The sequence below is a fragment of the Manacus vitellinus genome, unplaced genomic scaffold (genome assembly GCF_001715985.3).
Source record: "Manacus vitellinus isolate BGI_N305 unplaced genomic scaffold, ASM171598v3 scaffold_2_pilon, whole genome shotgun sequence".
Lineage (NCBI taxonomy): Eukaryota > Metazoa > Chordata > Aves > Passeriformes > Pipridae > Manacus > Manacus vitellinus.
The window spans coordinates 36,949,802-36,969,895 of NW_021940208.1; the positions used below are offsets into that span (position 1 = coordinate 36,949,802).

A 20,094-nucleotide genomic window follows, 5' to 3' on the forward strand; every position below is an offset into this window, starting at 1 on the left:
TGTGGGGTAAATCTGGACAATAGCTCTCCTCTAGCCCACCTCCTTTGAGATGAGACTTTCTGTTTTGCAGTGGTTTGAAGGACACAGCCAAAATTTCTAGCCCTACCTAACTCTTCCAGGTGAGACTATCCTCTTCCACTATATCCTTTAATAAGTATATATTCCATTAAGTATTTTATGAAGCATTTAAGTATATATTTAATACAGTACTTCCTTTTCAATCCTACTCCTAGCAGCTGTCATTCTCCACATACACCCAATCTCCTTTGGATTTAAGAAAGTTGAGTCATGGCTCAATACCCTAAAATGATTCTCATTAATCTTAGCTCCCAGTCTTCAGTTTCTAAGGAACAACCTCAGAGCCACTATAGAGGTGACAGCTCATGACTGTGCATGGCAAACCCAGGTTTGTGTGTGTAACTCCATTTAGTGGGAGTCTCTGTAAAGAATCTGGAAATCAAGACGATAATGATTAGACACTAAAGCAAACAGTGCTGTGGTTAAATTAACCTTCATAGATTAACCAAAACATTCTGTAAACGTTCATCATTGTGTATATTTTGAAAATTTACACAAAGCCTGAGTTTCAGATTCAGTAGTCTTTTCAGCCTCCCAAAACCTAACAGCAAGTACCCAGAACTCTGTTAGAGGAATTAATAAAATTCTGGGGATTTAATTTTTTTTTGTCAGTGCTATTTTTCTATTTGGGTGATAGAAACAAAATAAGGAACCACTAACAATTTTGACTGTTTCTTACCAAGTTCCCTCAAAGTTGAGGGTTCTGCAAAAAGAGCAGAACCCTTTATAACCACCTTCAAGTCAGATATCACTTTTTTTCCTATTTATTTATTTTTATTAGTAGTACAGCCTGTTGAACCTCACACTCCAATCAGGGAATTGCTCAGCCATCACCTGGGAAACACTAATATCCCATTTATTATCTCTTCTACAACCCACATGTACACTTCATCAATTCTGGTTTTTGCCTTCTCCACCCATTTTCTTAAAGAAAAGTTGTTTTCCTTTCTCAAAGCTTAATGTCCCCAACTGCCTCCTGCCTGTTTCCCATATTGATGACAACTGCCTTCTCCAAGTCTTCTCCCTCTGCCCCCATAGTCCCTAAGCTCTTCTTGCTTAAGGTCACTTGCTCCTGCTTCACAGCCCTGTCTCAGCTTTCATCAGAAGGTTGCAAAGAGTTTGGTGAAAGCAGAGAAAAGTTGAGGACTGCTACTCAACCCCTAAAGAATCCACCTTGCCTTTGCTGCCCACATCTCTGCTGCTGCTCCACCACCTGCACCTGCCCCTACACTTCAGGATTTTGGGCTGCAGCATAAGGAGCAGGGGTAGGAGGCTGACAGGGAGGGCACATTGAGATGGTCTTATTTGCCCTGGAGATTACATCACTTCTGAATTGCCTGTGTCACAACCATCTCAGCCTGGCACCCTGCTCCTCTATCTTTCCCTGCCACAGCTGTGGTAAACCTTGCCCTCTGTGAGCTACCTGGCTTCTTCCCACCTCTGCCTCCAGCATTCAGAGGGCAGAGAAAATAACAAAGCTTTTAGTGCAGGCTACGATCAGAAAGGAATTGAGTGAAACAGTTACTTTTACTGAGATTTCTTTATTTCCATGTCTGTTAGGGGCAAAATTGAATAAGGGGATAGTATTGGTGATCACATCAGCTCTGCACTGCAGTTAAAGAAGTGTGATCCCTGCTGAGAAATTGGTGATCTTCTTCCTCTCGTCTACATCTAAGGCATTTCTATCTCAATGCCCTGACATTTGCTTAGTGGAGATCAGATGTAGGATTTGGAAGAGAGAATATCTGTTAACAAATGTAACAAATAGATTATGTAAATGAGAAGAGTGCTTAAATACTTAGGTAGCTGACTTTGCAGAAAGCTCAACACTCCAAACCTTTTGCAAGCTCACTGCTGTACTTTAAGTTAATCCTACATGGTATAATAGCCATGACTATATGTGGCTTTTCATGTGGAGAGAAAGGAAATATTAAAAGCTTTTGTAAAAGGATGACTAAAGGAAGCCTCAGTATACAAGTTTTATTGGCCCTGCAAAATCAAAGAAATATGCTAGACATCCTTGAGCTCTCTGTACTGAAATTATATTTATCATTTACATGCACAGAGCAATGTATATTTTGACATTAAAGAAGAAAAAAAAAAAAGCACCAACCGGACCAGATGGATGCTCTTGCATTTGGAGGGTTACAAAAAAGCTAACACCAAGGAGGTCACATGCTCTAACTGCCTGGCCTGGCATTTGGATTGTTCTGAAAACAAGAGTTCCTCTTCAGAGGCCAAGCCAAAGAGATCCAGGAATTTTGTGCACTGGATCTTCACTCAAAAGCTCACCTCTTCTTTTTTGTTATTTTGAAGTTTAAATGGTGCTGAACTTGCTCTTTGGGAAGGCGGAAATGTTTTACCCACTTCAGTTCTAAAGTGTCTTTGGGTCTGTGGCAAAACTTAACATGTGACTTGTTTCCTGTGGGAAAAGGAACCCTGTTTGTGGGTGCCATGAGTGTGTTTTACGTCTATCAAAGATTTTGTTGGCAGGTGCTTTCTGCTCCCTACTTTCTGCCCTATTGTGAAAGGGCAGTAACCATTATACCTTGAAATGTTTACAGCCTGGAGAGAGTTGCTGGAAGAGCCCAAGAGAGAGATCGTGAACCTGATTTCTGGCTTCAGACCTCATGGTGAGAGGCATGTCCAGCATGCAAAGAAAAGTGGCACGTGTTTTTCCTCACATACCTAATGCAACTTCAGTCTTTGTTCTCTCCTGCAGTCCATGTTCCCTCCTTCCCTTCTGTTTCTCCTTTTCTTCCCTGCCTCTGGCTCATTACACTTTTAGCTGTGTCTGAAGTGGTTTGCTGCTGTGCACATACTACAGAGGGTGATAGAGCACACATTTATTTTATGACAGATATATTAAACTAGGCCCCAAACTCCAGCATGCTCAATCTACTTAAGGCATCTGCAGCAACAAATCCTTCTCCTTCACCTTTCCCTGCAGCTCCAGGCAGCAGCAAATCCTTCCCTTTCACTTTTCCCTGCATCTCCAGGCAAAGTTTTACTGCTATTCATTTTCCTAATCAAACACAGGACGAACTACAGTTTATTTCTGTGTTCAGAGGTTTACACTGAGACTCTCATCAGACTTGGATTCCCCTGGGATGAGGGGAAATAAAAGGAAGAAATAAAAACAATAATAAAAAACCCCAAAACTACTAGCTCAGATGACACTGCAGTTGCAGAACAGCAGTGCCTCAGGTCTTGGCATGTGTGGGACAATGAGAGCACCACACTCCCCTCTTCTTGTCCTGCCCTCCCTAACATGGCAGCTGGAAATCCTGACTCTGGTGTCTAGGAGCAAGGATGGGCTGGAAAGTCCTATCAGGATTGCAGCTCACACAGGGGAGCAGGAAGAGAGACTTATGCACACTTGAAGGAGCAGAGGATCTGCCATAGCCCAGATAGCCTGAAGGTTCATGTTTTGTTTAATAGCATGTTCATCATAATTTCCCTCAAAGCATGCCATAAATGGGGAAGAGAGTCAGTAATTGAGATCCTGTGAGAGTTCAGTCATGCTCATTATTTGAATCTCTAAGTATAAGAATAAACAAACAGGCTGTGGAGGTTGTCCATGTTACATATTTCCCCTGGCATTTTTTTTTCCAGGATGCATTTTTGACCAGCAATCAGGCTTTTCACTTTCTTAACAATTGTGCTAAGCATTAAGTTATTATATAGAGGACATTTTCTTGCTGATATTGTGGGGTGGATGGGAGAGAAGAAAGGACTGAGCAAATGTTTTAGGACCCACCACAGCCAGAAAAAGGTAGGTATCAAAATTAGATTAATAAGATTTACTCTTTGGAGATGTCTCTACAAAGTCAGTGTTCAGCCAAAAAGCTTGATCAAGGCTAAATTAAATCTTCCCACTTCTAAAAACAGGCATCTACAATATAGTTGTACATCTGCCTAAACTGATCATAATTGCCCTGGGCCTACGCTGTTCTTCTTATCAACTCACTCCTGTCCTTCTGCCCACCTGTTTGATTTAATGGTAAATTTCTTGGACAGTGTACATATTTTGCTGTCTTAGCAGATTTATGTTTTGGCATCTCTCTAGGCTCTGTTACATAACAAAATAAATATCATTTCCAAATGCAGGACTCTCCACTTAGCAACTTTGTGTCATTTTAGTGCTTTGGCTCTCTAGAATGCTATGAGCACTTCAGGTGGCGCTAGGAAAAATACATACTTTTTGTAAGAGGTAAGTAGGACAAAAGTCAAGAAATCAGAAATCCTCAAAAACTGGCATGTTATCATGTGCTCTGTTATAAATAAGCTGCTGTAAGAGCAGAAGTGTTTGTCACATCTACTTTACAATTTCCTACCTTTATTCCACTTTTTCCTGCCCTCCCACATTACAACCACTTTACACATCTCCAGTCCCCTCAACTGATGTTTCCTCCAGCACTGTTTAGCTGCATCAGGTTCACTTCCACTGAGAGACAGATAAAAAAAGTCTCAACATCTTTATGTACAGACATGGGTGTTACAGACATTCAAAACCTCGACCTTTAACGAGGAGCCAGCTGTAGCAGGCACATGAAGCATCCTCTGGCATTGCTTGTGCATAACCTCTGCAGGAGCATGCGAACTAACCCCAAGGAAATGCCAGACAAGACTCTCTGCCTTTCCACGAGACTTGGGAAGCAATGCTGCTGCCCATCGGGCTGATGGAAATGCATTTCTTAGAAAAACACAAGAGCTTTGATGCTATGTTTCTCCAGCAGGCTGAGGCTGGTAAGAACATTACCCACAAGCCACGGAAATGGTCAGTGAAGACCTTTGTGAAGAATGCAAACAGGAGGGGAATGACCGCACATGTGAGACCCAGCTGGCATGAAGGGAAAAAAAGATATGCAGCAGGATCCTGTCCTCCTGCAGAAGGTATAAAGTTGGAAAAATATGAGAAAAAGAAACACACACAGAGTTTAACACTAGTTTGCACATTTTGAGGAGAAAGTCAATGGGCACCTGTGCAGGTCAGGCTGCAGAAAGAGATGGTATCAAGTGTCAGACCTGGGCTACCCTCCATTGCACTCCTATGCCTCCTCCCACCCACTGACATAATCAAAACACTGATCCCTCTCCTACAAAGCTGAAGTTTGCTGCAGCACTATGTCAAGTTTATTCATACACAGAAAGAAGAAAAAAAATCTTAATGGAGAATTTTATCTATTGGTCTCCATCAGAAAACTGCTAGAAGTTGGCCTCCAATGGACATATTATTGTAGTTATGTACAAGTACATGTATTAAAGGCAGTTATGCCACTGTGAGCCGTTTAGTGGTTCAGCATACCTCCTTTCCCTTCACTGGTCCCTTTAGAGTAGGAAGCACCATGTATCTTTTACTTGTCTAAGGCAAAAAGTGACAAATTATGTTCTTCCAAAAGGGCTGCTTTGCTCCTTCCACAACATGCAATACCAGGAGTTAGCAAAAAAAAAAAAAAAGCCCATTTCAGCCTATAAAACTGTCTGAAGTTTTCAGGATCACCACAAGGGGAGAGGAGACAAACATCACAAATTTTGGTTAGGATGATGGCTTGACAGTGCATCCAGCCTCAACAGCTGTGATTGCTCAGCAGGCAAAGGGCTGCAGGGAATCACTGCTCCCAGGACCACACAACTCCACCCCTGCTACTGGGACTGCAGGCTATGCAGTATGGAGGCATATTTGGTCACTGAATTTTTAAGATACTCTCTCCCTCTCCAAAGCCTTAAGCACTGCTGAAGTTAACATTGTTTCTAATTATTTCTTAAATAAACATGTGACATCAAAAAATTACTCTAGATTCTCCCTCATCTATATTTACCCAGGCACAATAACAGCTGCCTACACAGATTTTGTCTTGCTATGCATAGCAATAATCATAGATCCACCCACAGCCCATCTATTTTGGTAGAGTGCAGAAATAGACATTAAACCTATAAATGTCAGAACATGCCTTCATTTCAGATGTTAGTATTATTTAAATTAGCACTTGAATGATGTTTCCATAATGTGATAGCTTTTCAAATGATGGTGTATTGCACATGAGGTGCACTGGCCCTGCTTTAAGCACCTTCAACCCATTAGGCCCATCTATAATTCGGTGCTTTTACAAATGCAAACGCATTGTGAAAGAGCTGTGGTCTCTTTGCTTATACCCAAAGGTCCCCAGGGACCTTTGGCTGATGCCATAATTACCTGAGTATGGTTTGAACATTAGGCTCTGGTTGGGAGCTTTGTGCTTGTTGTTCAGATGTATTTGAGAACAGCTGTGTCTGGGTGGTTGGAACAACATGTTATCTTGAACGTGTGCCCCACGTTTCAGAGTGAGTGCAATGCTCATTCTGGAAGCAATGCTGTAGGAGGAATATGTGTTAACTGGGAAATGGAAGCAGCAAATCATTCTCTGTAGCTCTGGGAAAATTAGGAGCAAATCCTTAATTTTTCTTCTATCACTGAAACCCAGTAAGATTAATTAAAAGAAAACCAGGGAAGAAGAACTGGTTATTTGAGACTCAGTGGGTATGGGGAAGATTATTGCAAGGAAGCCTTATTTAAAAAAAATTAAAAGAGCAAGTGTAGAATCAGACGACAGTGAGACCAGATCAACTCAATGCTGCTTTCAAGAAACATAAATTCTGCTCAATCAGAACAGTACAAAAGGAGACACCTGGGATCTGATTCCTGGGGACAATATCTCTGTTGTAGGGTGTAGAAGTGCTTCCATAATTCTTTCACACAAGACCAGACATAAAATACTGCAACTAAGGCATCTTTTTCTGAGTAGGCCCTATATGCCACTTAGTAAGTCCTCTCAATTATAATAAAGTCTTAGAACACAAACATCACATTACAAATAGCGTGCAAATAAAGAATCATGGTTCATCAAGCAGGAGACTAAGTCAATTCTCTTCTTTAAAGTAAGAGCCACAGCAACCACCATACACACAAGCTGCATGTTCAAAACAAACACTGACACCTTGTGGGCAATATTCAAGCACAGATTTAGTAATTACAATTTCTTCTGAAGCATCAATTTTATCAGACTGATCACTAAAAAATGAAGGCAAATGTTCTTTTGTAGCTCTGGAAAAAAAAAATCATGCTTTACTGAGTGATGGAGAGGATAGTGCAGACAGCCCAGCAGATTCTTACAAAACTAGTCTTGTATCCTCCAGAAGCACCAATGGGATGCTGACTGGCACTGGGCCCTGCTGCAGATGGGTTTTGGTTAGAATCAAGTGTGCACCTCAAAGGAAATCTCCCACTCATCCCTACTTTCTCTGACTTGGTTTGCATCATAATGCTGTCCCAGCATGTAGCACTAAATTGGAAGACAACTTTCAGGAGCACAAACTGCACAGGACAAATGGGCGTTCAGTTCACAGGCCAGGCTTGACCTCATCTGCAGCAAGAAACCCCAAAATGCAGCATGGAGGTGATGGCCAGTGCTCCCAGGGACAAATATAGACTGGTTCCTGGGTATTCAGCAAGCCAGGCTTTGCATAGTACCATTATGGCTGCTCCCAGGCTTCAGCTAACTTGGATCTGCACCTCACAGTATGCCCCAGAGTATCTCTAGTCCCCATGTCTGCTGATGATAACAAATTAAGAGGAGCTGTGGACTCCCTCAAGGGTAGAGAGGCCTTATGAGGAGAGACTACAGAGCTGGGCAATCACCAACTGTATGACATTTAACAAGTGCAAGTGCTGTATTCTCTACCTGGGATGTGATAATCCTGGTCATATGTACAAATTGGGGGATGAGAGGCTGCAGAGGAGCCCTGCAGAAAGTGATCTAGGGGTCTGGGTTGATGGCAAGTTGAGTATGAGCCAATATACGAGCCAACAGTGGCCGTGGCAGCAAAAGGGACAAGTGTGCCTGGGGATGCATCAGGCACAGCATACTTGTTCCCATGTAAGTTCCAGCACGACAAGATGTATGGCATTTATGTCGTCTCTCAGCACATGCTCTCATCAATAATAAAACCTATATATTAAAACCTTCTTACTTCTTTCATAACAATGAAGACTTGCGTAAGTTGCAATCTGAGTACAGAAATAGTTTGGATAAGCTCCAGAAGTTTTTCTAATGGTAAACCTACAAGCAAAATTCCCAAATCCCTTGTTAAAAAGTGGCTGCTGAACAAGACTTCTAAAGAGAACAGTAACGGACTGGAAAACGTCTCAACTCAAAGCAAATGCCAACAGAATATTTCAGTAAAGAAGCACTGCCAGCTCCTTCCTTTGGTCCACAACTAAGGTCAACATTAAAATAAACCCAAGCAGCACACCAAATGCCAATCCATGCAGGTTCTCCTTCACTGCAAGCCAGTCAGCATACAACCCATTAAGTGCTGAAGGCACAGTCATCTTTGCTTCACTGCCCAGCTTTTTACTGTCACTGCAGAGTTTCATATGCTTTCAGATAGAGAGAGTTAACATGTTAAACTTTAAGCATATAAATTCTATCCCTTTCACACTCGATGTCTGGAGGAAGGATATAGCTAAACATTTGATATGGTTAAAGTTAAATTTTGTTCTTTCTAGTCCCTGGAAAGACCGAGGAAGGAAAAGCATACATCAAATGCATTCAACAGCTAACACTGACAGTAAAAACTGAACCACAGAAATACAGAATCAATAACAATTCTTCTAAAGGATGGTACAGCCTGGTATAAAGCTTGACATGTTACAGCCTGCACGTGCCTGTCAACACCCATCTTTGACTACAAATACTGAGTGGATAATCACTATTAACAGTGCCTGGGGTTATTCACCTCAACACACAAAAGGCTACTCCAATTAATACTTATATAGTTTGAGGTTTAGATTAAGCGTCCAAATGTAGACCCTCTGGATCACACTACTAATATCAAATTCTTGGATCAAACTGCTGAAATTCTTTTGTATGTTACAAATTGTTCAGCTTTCTTGTATTGATATTAAGCAAAGAAATGTGAAGAGGGCACAATCAAACCACCTGAGATTATCTAGATTTGTGATTTCAAGTCAGGTCTATTTTCCATAAAATCTAATGGTTTTTTTAGAGAAAAGTGAAAAAAAAAGTAACTCTAAGGAACCTTAAATAAATAAATTTTGTGGAGAGAAATACTCTCTGTTTTAGGAAAAGAAAAAAACCCAACAAACAACTAACTCTCTGGACAGGTTTTCCATCCGTAACAGATGTGAATACCAGAGTTTCCTACATTAGCCCTTCTTACCAGACTGATTTACTTCACCTCTACTCCTGGCAAGCAGTACTCCTGACTTCCCAGCTAGTTTGCTAGCTAAAAGGACATATGTCTTCCCAGACTTTTAAAAAAGCCCTCTGCCAGCAGAAAGCAGTCTAAATTACCCATTTCTGAAAACAGCAGATTCTCTTTCCTCAAGAGTTCAGTCTTCTAGATAATCTTGATGATTATTCTTCCAAAGATAATCTGGAGGATACTTGCTTGAATGCAGACTTGAAGATACACATCCCAAACCCAGTGGCCAGGCACACCAGGATTCAGCATACAAACGTTATCATAAATGTCCTAAAACCATGAGGCACTTACCTCATTGTAGTTTTACTTCTGTAGTTTATTTCTCTATGCTGCTATGCTGTCCTCTTCCTCCTCCCAAGCTAGATGCACAGCATAGCATATGTACTAACTGAACTGCTACAGAACAAAAATACCTTTTAACAATTTCATCTTCAGTTAAGAACAATGGAAAAAACTATTTTCCCTGACAATTTCTCTCCTTGTACTCTGGGTTTTTTGACAAATCCTGCAGGTTTTTTTTCCCCACAACTAGAAACTCAAACCAGATCCTTTTCATATTTCATGTGAACAGTAATATTGAAAATGAGATTGGCACTTGAAGTGTAGAAAAATAAAACTAGCCAGAGGCCATGGGAAATGCAGCAATGACATTTATTAGAATTTCTCCAGGCATTACATGAAAAATTTTATAAGTGAAACAAAGGATAAAGCACATTCGGTGCATCTTTAAAAAAAAAGATGTATCTGAATAACCTTGATTCCTTGTAATAAACGCTGCTGCAGTTCCTGGGATTGTTTTTTTATGTACACATCGGCTAAAACTTACTCTGAACAAAACTGCAAAAACCTGCCTTTTCAATAGGCATTTTCCCACCTAGTACAATACAACATTCTTGAAATATCTAGACAGATTCCACATAATTGCATACACAGTGTTAAGACCTTTCACCCCAAATGTAAAAAGAAAGTCTGTTACGTAAATCAATTATCTTTAATCAAATAAAACATCATGGAAGTAAAAAAACCAAAAAAAAAACCCAGGAGAGCCCAAGCCTCTAAGTTCCACAGCAGCGTGCAGCCAATCGGCATTGTTGCTTCTCACTTTTATGTTAACGTAAAGCATATAACTTAGAAAGCAGTGATATTCAGTCCTTGCTTTCTAAATTGGACAATCTTATGCAAAAAGACACTGCTGGATTTGGCACTTTGCTTAATTGTTTTTCTTACTAAAAAGAATAAGTGTTTTCTGAAATACAGTGAAAATGATGCAACATGAGCTACTGTAACACTCAATTAACAGTTCAGACATGCACTCCAAAATACTTGTCTATTACACATTTGTCTAAGCCTTCTCAAAAATTCCTCTCAAAAACATTTTCAAATCTATATGTAACTTTTCATACCTTTATAAACATATTTTCTCCCTTGAAACGATTAGAGCTTATCTAACCTGCCCAGAACACAGAAATTTATGACTATTGTTTTAAAAAGAAGACCACAAAGCAGTATTTAAACAGAAATAGTCTGGAAAGAGTTATTAAAACTGTGCCTGTACTCCAGAATCCCCTTTGACATGTATATCCACTGTATATGTGAAAACTGAAAGGTATATAATATTTGAAACTTGCTTGGTCCTTTCTTACGCACTTACGCTCAACTTCCTGCAACCTACCTCAATTTTCTGCTCAAATAAAATTTAAGAACTGCTTTCTGCCTCCCACTACAATAAGACAAGGCTTCTTGCAGTATTTCTTTGGTTAAATGAGAACCCCTTACATGCTTAACTCTTATGACAGCAAGTCTCTGGTGGAAAATTAACATCAGAATAAACAGAGCCCACAGCTGTGCTTCCTTCCTCCTGCTGTCATGACCAACCCCAGGACAGGTGGAAGCAAACAGGCCAGGAAGAAAGGAATAGTCACTGTTAGCTCTTGACTTTGCAAGTTCTGCGAGTGCGAATAGATACCTATTTCTTAGCTCTGAGTTACGGAGGTGGAGCTATGATGCAATGTTGCTTGTTTCCAGTTCTAACATGCATGTGGAATTACACTGCTGACTGGTGCAGCCCAGGCAGCTGATGGCACTAGAGTTTTTTCTGTATGAACCAAGTCATGATACTTGTTCTGCTTACTGGTCTGTGCTCACAACGTCAGTAGAATTAAAAGAGAGGCACGCATGAGTTCACACAGATTTTCCACAGAATATGTGAAACATGCTGCCCTTTGGAGGGAAAATTACATTCTCCTTTTTTTTTCTTCAAGTATTATTCAACATATTCAATATACATATATATAAAGACACGCTATCCTCATTTCACTACAGAAGAAGCACATCCAGACTGAATTTGCTGATCACCATTATCTTGGCTTTGTCTACTGAAATTTCTCTTTTCCTTTAGGTGAACTCTAAATATACATCTACTCATCAATATTACATATGAGAATCCTTTATTTCTCCCTTGTGATTTATTTACATAATCATAAAAAAATTAATAGCCTGAATTTGCATATAGACATTTGAAGGCCCATTTGTAGCTATCAGTGTCCCAGCACTAGTTTTGGATAATACCGTTGCCTATTGCTAAGTAGCTATTGAAAGCAGCATACTCATCTTTTCGTTCCCTTTTCTGAAGTGGTGCTGCCTAGAGAGCCCTGGTTTATGGCTTACTCCTTATTTTATTATTTGGGTTGTAGTTTACTTCCTTCAGGAGCAGTTCACAGTCAGACAATGCTTCTGCTGGCAAATACTTCACTATCTGCTCAAGAGTCTTTTGATACGTTATCTTCTCCTGTTCCAGTGACTGAATTACAGTCTTCATTCTGTTCTCTCGAGTCAAAATAGTCTCCAGGCTGGCTTCCAGATTCTGAATTTTAGCATGAGCAACCTGTAAACAATAACATTATAATCAATTGATACATTCTGAATAGGTTTTTTTTTAGTATTAGGATATGGTATTGAAAACAGCATACGAGCCTACATACCAGGTCCAAAGCCCTCTACTCAGTGCTGATGGGCAAATGTTTCTGACAGATAAAACCTCCATTCTGAATCGATGGTCTGAACACTTTCAGACTCTTTTCAGTACTAGCTGTGTAGTTCAAGACTCAGCAATTCAGTGCATCACACAACAACCGGTGAAGAATGAATTGGATATTGCCCCTACTATGGGAGAAACCCTTAAGGCCATACAGCAGGTGAAAACTGGGAAGGCAACTGGGGTTGATGGAATTCCACCTGAAGTCTGGAAACATGAGGGCCTTTCACTCCATGCTAAATTTCACGAGTTTGTGGTGCGCTGTTGGGAACTAGGCAAGCTACCATCAGACCTTCGTGATGGAGTCATCATCACTTTGTACAAGAAGAAAGGAGATAAATCAGACTGTTCAAATTACCGTGGTATTACTCTGTTCTCCATTGTTGGCAAAATCCTGGCAAGAATACTTTTGAACAGACTAATACCCACTATCGCAGAAGGAATTCTACCTGAAAGCCAATGTGGTTTCAGAGCCAACAGGAGTACCACAGACATGGTATTTGTTCTCAGACAACTGCAAAAGAAGTGTAGGGAACAGAACAAAGGTCTCTATGTAACCTTTGTTGATCTCACCAAGGCTTTTGATACTGTGAGCAGAAAAGGTCTGTGGTAGATGGTAAATTTTGGAACATTTAGGTTGTACCCCCAAGTTCCTTAAAATGATCATCTTACTTCATGAGGATCAGCACGGCCAAGTCAGATGTGGCAATGCACTTTCTGAGCCCTTTCTAAAAACTAATGGTGTGAAACAAGGCTGCGTTCCCTATAACAATCTTTTTCAGCATGATCCTCCAAAAGGCCACGGCAGACCTCGATGAAGAAGATGGTATCTACATTTGATATCGTACCGATGGAAGCCTTTTCAACCTAAAGCGGCTGAAGGCTCATACTAAGACCTTAAATCATCTTGTCCAGGAGCTGCTTTACACTGATGACGACGCCCTCGTCGCCCACACAGAAGCAGCTCTGCAGTGTTTAACATCCTGCTTTGCAGATGTTGCCGAGCTTTTTGGGCTGGAAGTCAGCTTGAAGAAGACAGAAGTTTTCTATCAACCTGCACCTCAGGAAGTCTTCCATCATCCCCATATCAACACTGGCAAATCAGAGCTCAAATCAGTCCAGCAGTTTAATTATCTAGGTAGCCTCATCTCCTCGGATAGTAAGACTGATGAAGAGATAGACAACAGGTTAGCAAAGGCATATAGAGCTTTTAGAAAACTCCATAAAAGACTTTGGCAAAATAAATACTTGAAGAAAAGTACAAAGATCAGTGTTTACAGAGCCATAGTGCTGTCTACTCTCTTATACGGATCTGAATCAAGAGTCATCTACCGCCACTGCCTGTGACTCTTAGAATGCTTCCATCAACGCTGTCTCTGTACAATCCTAAACATCCACTGGCCAGATTTTGTGACTAATATGTCTGTTCTAGAACAGGCAGCAGTTATGAGTATTGAGGCCATGTTGTTGAGAACACAGCTGCGCTGGGCAGGACACGTCTCAAGGATGAAGGATCACCGCCTCCCTAAGACCGTGCTCTATGGTGAACTTGCCACCGGCTGTCACATGAGAGGAGCCCCAAAGAGAAGATACAAGGACTCCCTGAAACAACATCTCAGCCTTGGCCATATTGGTCAACATAACTGGTCTACTCTGGCCTCCAATTGGGAGGCCTGGAGATACACCATCTATAACGGTGCTGCTTCTTTTGAGAAAGCACACAGGATCACTCTGAAGGAGAAAAGACAATGCAGAAAGACCCGTGTCTTGTTGATACCACCTAAGGAGTCTTTCCGCTGTGCCTTTTGCAACTGGACTTGTCTATCTTGCATTGGCCTTTTTAGCCACCAGTGTGATTGCAGCAAATGTCCTTCCCAAATCTTCGTTTGTGAAGCCTAGCCATGATGATGATGATAGTGTTTGTTAAAGAAAGAATAACATAGCTATTTCTAAAAGACATCTGAGTAGGCAGACAATACAAGGATTGCCTACTGTGTATCATACAGTCACTAAATCAGTCTGAAGGATTTCTGAAAGCTTTACAGAAGGAAGGAGACAAACAAGTTGCAGCAAGCAAGAAACAGCTGAGAGTAACAAGGAACTGGAGGTGCAGGGATAAAAAGGAAATCAGCAGCTGGAGTAGCACTGGAAGAGATGACCTGCCCGATAGTGATGAATCAATGGGAAACCTATGTAATAAAGTAAATTAGCAGGATGGAGAGGTTAGAGGGAAAGAGAACCTCAACATTAAGTCTAGAAGCAGACAGTGTTCCCTAGTCTCCAATAAAAGACCTATAGCTTCCTCTGGCTAGTCGACAGAAACCGTGGATTTCAGCAATAGCAAATGTCCCTCTGCAGGAAGTGGGGAAATTCTGATTATTCCTAGGAAAGGGCCCAAGCAGAGGAATGAAGACGCTATACAAACAAAAAGGTGAGGAAGTTAAGGAACTGAGAAAGATGCATTATAATATGGCACTCTGGAAGAACAGAAGAGCTCTGACAGAGCCTTTCAAATCAGTCACTCTCAATTATTCTATGTTGTTGGTGTAATTTTATAACAGAGGTAAAAGCCTAGGCTGCAGTAAATAAGTAAAGAGAAATAACTAAGCAAAACCAACAAAAGGAAAAAAGCGATTCCTGTTTTCAATATCAAAAGAGCACAGCACAGCAACCCTAGCCCATAAACACAAAAATAATGAGGACTTGATTTTTCCTTTTTTTCTTTCTTCTATTTTCAAGTCTCAGAAGCTGAAAGTGCTCTCTGAGCTCTTTCAAGTGCTTGCTCAAACTAACCAATATATCAAGAAATAGCCTGGTAATGAAAAACCAAGAGCTTGTCTTTCAAGAAAATGCAAGACAATATCGAAACCTGAAACAAGTCTTAGCCAGGCTACGGGACAAAGGGTGAATAGTGAAGGGAGGTAGGAATTTTTAAAAACGTAACTTTATCTGGTGGGCATTCAGATGAAGGCAAGTCTGTTAGGAGAGACCACCTACCAAAAGTAGGACTATGAGTTTCAGCAGAAGGAAACAAAATGATACTGTCTAGAAAGGCCTGGAGAGAGCAAGTCTATTACACTATGGATTATTTCTTAAAACTTTCCAATAGGAAAGCAAACAGATGAAGGGACAGAGAACTTATTTTTGTAAGATACACAAGTTTTGCCAATAGATTTTATAGGAGATAAGAGTAGAGATATTTTGGGAAAAGAGAAATCTATATCAAGAAAGAAAGGTCCCAGGAATGACAATGGAGTTTAAAGTATGTCTAACAGAAGTAAATCGCTGTTGAGAGAACTGGTTAACTGAATAAGGTCTTGTAGTTAGGAGACTTCCCAAATACATTTAAAAAAACACTTTCAACTCTAATGGCCAAATCATAGAAATGACTACTCTATGATTTTGTAGTCTTAAATCATTTACCTGTAGCTTCTCCAACAAATCCATGTTTTGTCTCTTCAGGTGATTGTTTGCCCTTTCCAGCTTCTCCAGGGGTTCACCTTCCTCACAGGGACTCACATTTTCCTGCAGCTCATCCTGAAGAACGTGGTACTCTACTTCGTAGGCATGGAGCTGTTTTGAAATATCCATCTCAAACACCTGCCATGAGAGAAAAGACAATTTTTAACTACAATAGGGAGCACTTATTCCACATGAATGCTTGACTAAGAGTCAACTCTCCTTGATTAAATTAATGCTTTTCCTGTTCCCTTCAAGAAAGTATTTTAAGGGGAAGTCTACAGTAGGAGCATTTTAACATCTAGAGTTCTGATTGCAGCCATAATAAATCATAGTCTTTAGAATAAACTGGATCATGCCTTTTACTATTACGAAATACCATCTCTTATAGCAAGATGTATCAGCACAAAAGTCTAATTTAGTCTAAGAATTCTATAATATGACAAAGTTTTATCCACTCTTGCTCAGGAATATGAAGAAGTTCAAGACAAAATTTTTAAATTTAAGTCTCACCAGATTGTGATTGGAGCAGCATCATACAATGAGGAAGAATAATCCAGGATTCATCATGACTCTACCTTCAAAACTGGATCTCCAAGTGCTCATTTACAGACTTCTATAAAAATATTCTTCATGATCACAGTTTCCCTGTGTTCTATCTCTGCATGTAGACACACTATTTTCTTACTGGGATACTTTGGTGATAAAGTATTGTTAAGACTATGGAACTGAGCCTCTAATATTGATGGGACCATATGACCCTTATAAACTAGATGTTTACACATCTAGTCACAGCCTCTCAGCTTTTGAAAACTACCAAATATTTTAGACTAGGATTGGAAGGATGTCTACAGCAACTTTAATTTTCTGTTCCTTGTCCTAGAGATCACAAACATTCCATCAACAGAAGAAACACATGGATCGCTTAAAAAAACAAATTCTGCATTACTTTCGCTGTTCTTCAGGTAATTCAAACGAGGTAAAATTTAAAATTATATATAGTGTTCCAGTGCCATTTTCCTCTACGTAGCTACCTGGTCAATTCTTCATCTGTGTATTACAGATCTGCATAATGTCTATATTTTTCTTTCATTATCCATTATAAGAGGATGGTCCTGGGAATTACAACACTGAGACAGCCAAATAACTCCCCCTGCAGCCAGCCTAGGTGGGAACAATAGGATATAGGCAGTCTACACATGAATGCAGATCCGGAAGGCTGTTCAACATCAGACCACAGCACAGGCAAGCAAGTGACCTTACTCTCAGAGCTGAGCTGACCTGCATATAACCACATTCACTTCTGCTCAGGCAACATAACCCATTCTTTACTCAATCAGACCTGGCTTTGCACAAAGTCACAGATTTCTACCATGCTCACCACAGCATGATTGCTCTGCAACTCATGCAGAGCACAGAGTAGAGATCTGATTTCTAATAGTATTAAAAATATCAAACTACCACCTCTATCATTGCTAGAATCAATGACTTCTGAAGAGACACGAAAGTGCCTGACACAGGTTTAGCATGGCAATCACAGTCAATGCAAAGAGGAAATGAAGATCTACATGTTATTTAAAAATGAATTCTTAACTAACAGCACCTGAAACATTCAAACATTAACAAGCCACAAGAATGCATCAGTGTTAACTGCACTCCTGCATATGGACATAGTTTTTTAGAGCTCTTCTGTTATCTCCAAGCTACCATCTGAAGGGGGTAAACTGTTCACAGGTTCATAGTTGAGGTACTAGACTGAGGCTCATTCTCAATTTTCAGCTTCAGTGCAGAGGAAGATGATGTAGAAATGAAGATTCCAGCCACTGACAGTATTTCTCAAGAAGCTTTTCATATATCAGCAGCAGTAATTCTTTGTTTCTTTCCTATTCTAGCCCTTTGCCATGAAGCTGAAATAATTCTGATGAAATAACACTATTCCAAGTCCTCCTTGCCCATACCCAGGAAAGGCAGAGATCAGTCCTGAGGGACTTTTAACCTCTGGCACCTGCCAAATCTGATTCCTCCAAGGAGAGGATTGAGGTGAGAAGAAGTTGCATGGGGACATTCTAAAAGTGATCCCCAGGAGGATAGAAGTGACATCCACAGAACAAAAGAAGTTTGCATGACCTTGATTTTAATACAGACCATGAAAGCAGTGCCTCACCAGCCTCCTAAGTTATAGGGTTTTAAGTTGGAGGTGTCAGAAAAGTTCTTATGGGTACTTGGCACTGTACAGCTGGAAGTTTGAAGGACGAGCAGGGGAAGTTGCTGTGATGCTGCCTCTTCCCACCATGGCAAGTTGTGCTTCCCATCACAAACTGTTAGACTGCTCAACCACCAACAGGAAGCAACAGTTGGGTTTAGGTTTGGAAAATAGGCTACTTCTACCCTTCTGATGGTGAGGGGAAATTTATAGCAAAGTCGTGTTTTTTTCAGTAGCTGGGACACAAAAGAACTTTTTACTAAACCTTGAGGTAGCAACTAAAGACCTGCTAAAATTGCAGTTAAAAACCCACTGAAATCCAATCACATCCTATTTGTATACAAGTTACTGAGAAAACGACTCCTTTGCATTTCAAACCAAAAGGAACATACTGAGAAGACTTTTACATATAGTTTAGGCATGATTCTTTTAAAGTAAACTAAATGGAGGGAAAAAAGTAAAGAGAAAAACATCCTTACCTGAGTAATAATTTTTTCCATTTGAGGCTGAGTCATATCTGGAATAGTGGTTTTAAGAAAATCAACAATGTTCTCAAAATTCTCACATCCCATTATAGCTGTTTCTTGACTGCTAAGTAGGCTCAGTGCTACTTTAAATATGACTTCTGTTCCTTGAAGAAAAATAATGTCTAAAAAAAAAATAATATCATGAAAATGGGAGCTAGAGTCATTGGACAAACACATATATCTGATGGGATGTTTTTCTTCATAATTGCTCATACTGAAGATGTATTCAGTTCAGAAGAGCAATCTGTCTTATTTCAACATGAGGTTAAAGCATATAAAAATTGTCTTTCATCTTACAGATGTGAGAGAAAATATTGCACCTTTTATGTCTGAAACAGTTACCTGCAATAAGCATTTCATCACTGTCTGCTACAGACTGCTAGCTGGTTTTAAGTGCATCTGTGACTGAAAAGCAATTGGGAAGCAGATCATAACACAACATACTGACAGAAGCTAGTCCTTAAACAATCATGTAGATTCCATAACCAATCACATTACTTTCAATAACATGTAGTGATCTTACTGGTCATAACCTAAGCCCCAAACCCTTACTTTGAGGTGCAATTATGTGGATGTTGAAGGGAAAGCCTGGGCTCTGCAGGTCAGTACACAAAGACTACAGAAATGAGAGTCCTGGTGACAGTACATAGAATTCTGCCTCAGAAGCATTACTGAGATGAACACAGAACATGAGTAGTTCAAATAAACCTCCTGAGCTGCTGGCTCTGTCACACCACAAAGAGTTTGTCTGGGGCTACGCAACTGAACAAACCCAACTTCTGATCCTGATACTGAGAGGTCATCCCTGGCCTGATCCAGTATCACAGGATGAAACCAGGACACCGGTGAGGCTGCCATCTCCCTCAAACCCAGTTTGTAAAAGTCTCCCTTCTCAAGTCTACAATGCACATTCAAACAGCATCAACATAATTTGTGAATGGTAGAGTCATTTGTCCCTGGTATAGGACAACAGCCCAAACACTGAAAATGCAGAGAATCCAAAGCACTAGGAAGTAAAACAACACAGGGACTTTCAAGTGTTAAAACAGGAACATGCCCTTTTAACTCATTTACAGAGAAACAACACTGACTCTCTTTTCCTCCCTCCCTCTCCACTCCTAAAAAATTCATTTCCAAAAAACCTCAAAACCCAACAAAAAAGAAAAACAAAAAATGCTTGAGTGTCCTGGAATCCAATAATCCCATTGGGAAAGAAATATTAATGCGATTGGTACACTATTGAAAAAGAGTTACATCAGTCATTCAATCACAAAACCAGCAGCCAAAAAAAGTTTGCTGTAAAAGGAAAAAACCCTCTGTAATGGAAAAATTATTAGGTAAAAAAAAAATTTTAAAAATTAAAATCAAAACCAACCGTCTAGCCAAACCTCTCTTCCCCCCAAAATCACCACACCCAACAAATTGAGAACCTGACACACTCCAGTAATAAAACATGAAACAAAGTCAGGTAGAATTTCTTAAGAAAAGACAAAAGGTGCCACGTGAAAAGAGAAAAATTGAAGGAA

General features: G+C 40.2%; 1 protein-coding gene across 2 annotated transcripts in view; it reads right to left on the reverse strand.

The window, feature by feature from the left end:
- Positions 1 to 9,978: 9,978 nt before the first annotated feature.
- Positions 9,979 to 20,094, reverse strand: part of TBC1D4 (TBC1 domain family member 4) — a 51,986-nt gene continuing 41,870 nt past the window's right edge. For both annotated transcript variants that reach the window (XM_018071071.2, XM_029960924.1), the window contains 3 exons: positions 18,521 to 18,690; positions 15,803 to 15,979; positions 9,979 to 12,229 (listed from right to left, as the gene is read on the reverse strand). In XM_018071071.2, the coding sequence (XP_017926560.1) occupies positions 12,002 to 12,229; positions 15,803 to 15,979; positions 18,521 to 18,690 (575 nt within the window). In that variant the 3' untranslated portion in view covers positions 9,979 to 12,001. The remainder of the gene's footprint in view (positions 12,230 to 15,802; positions 15,980 to 18,520; positions 18,691 to 20,094) is intronic.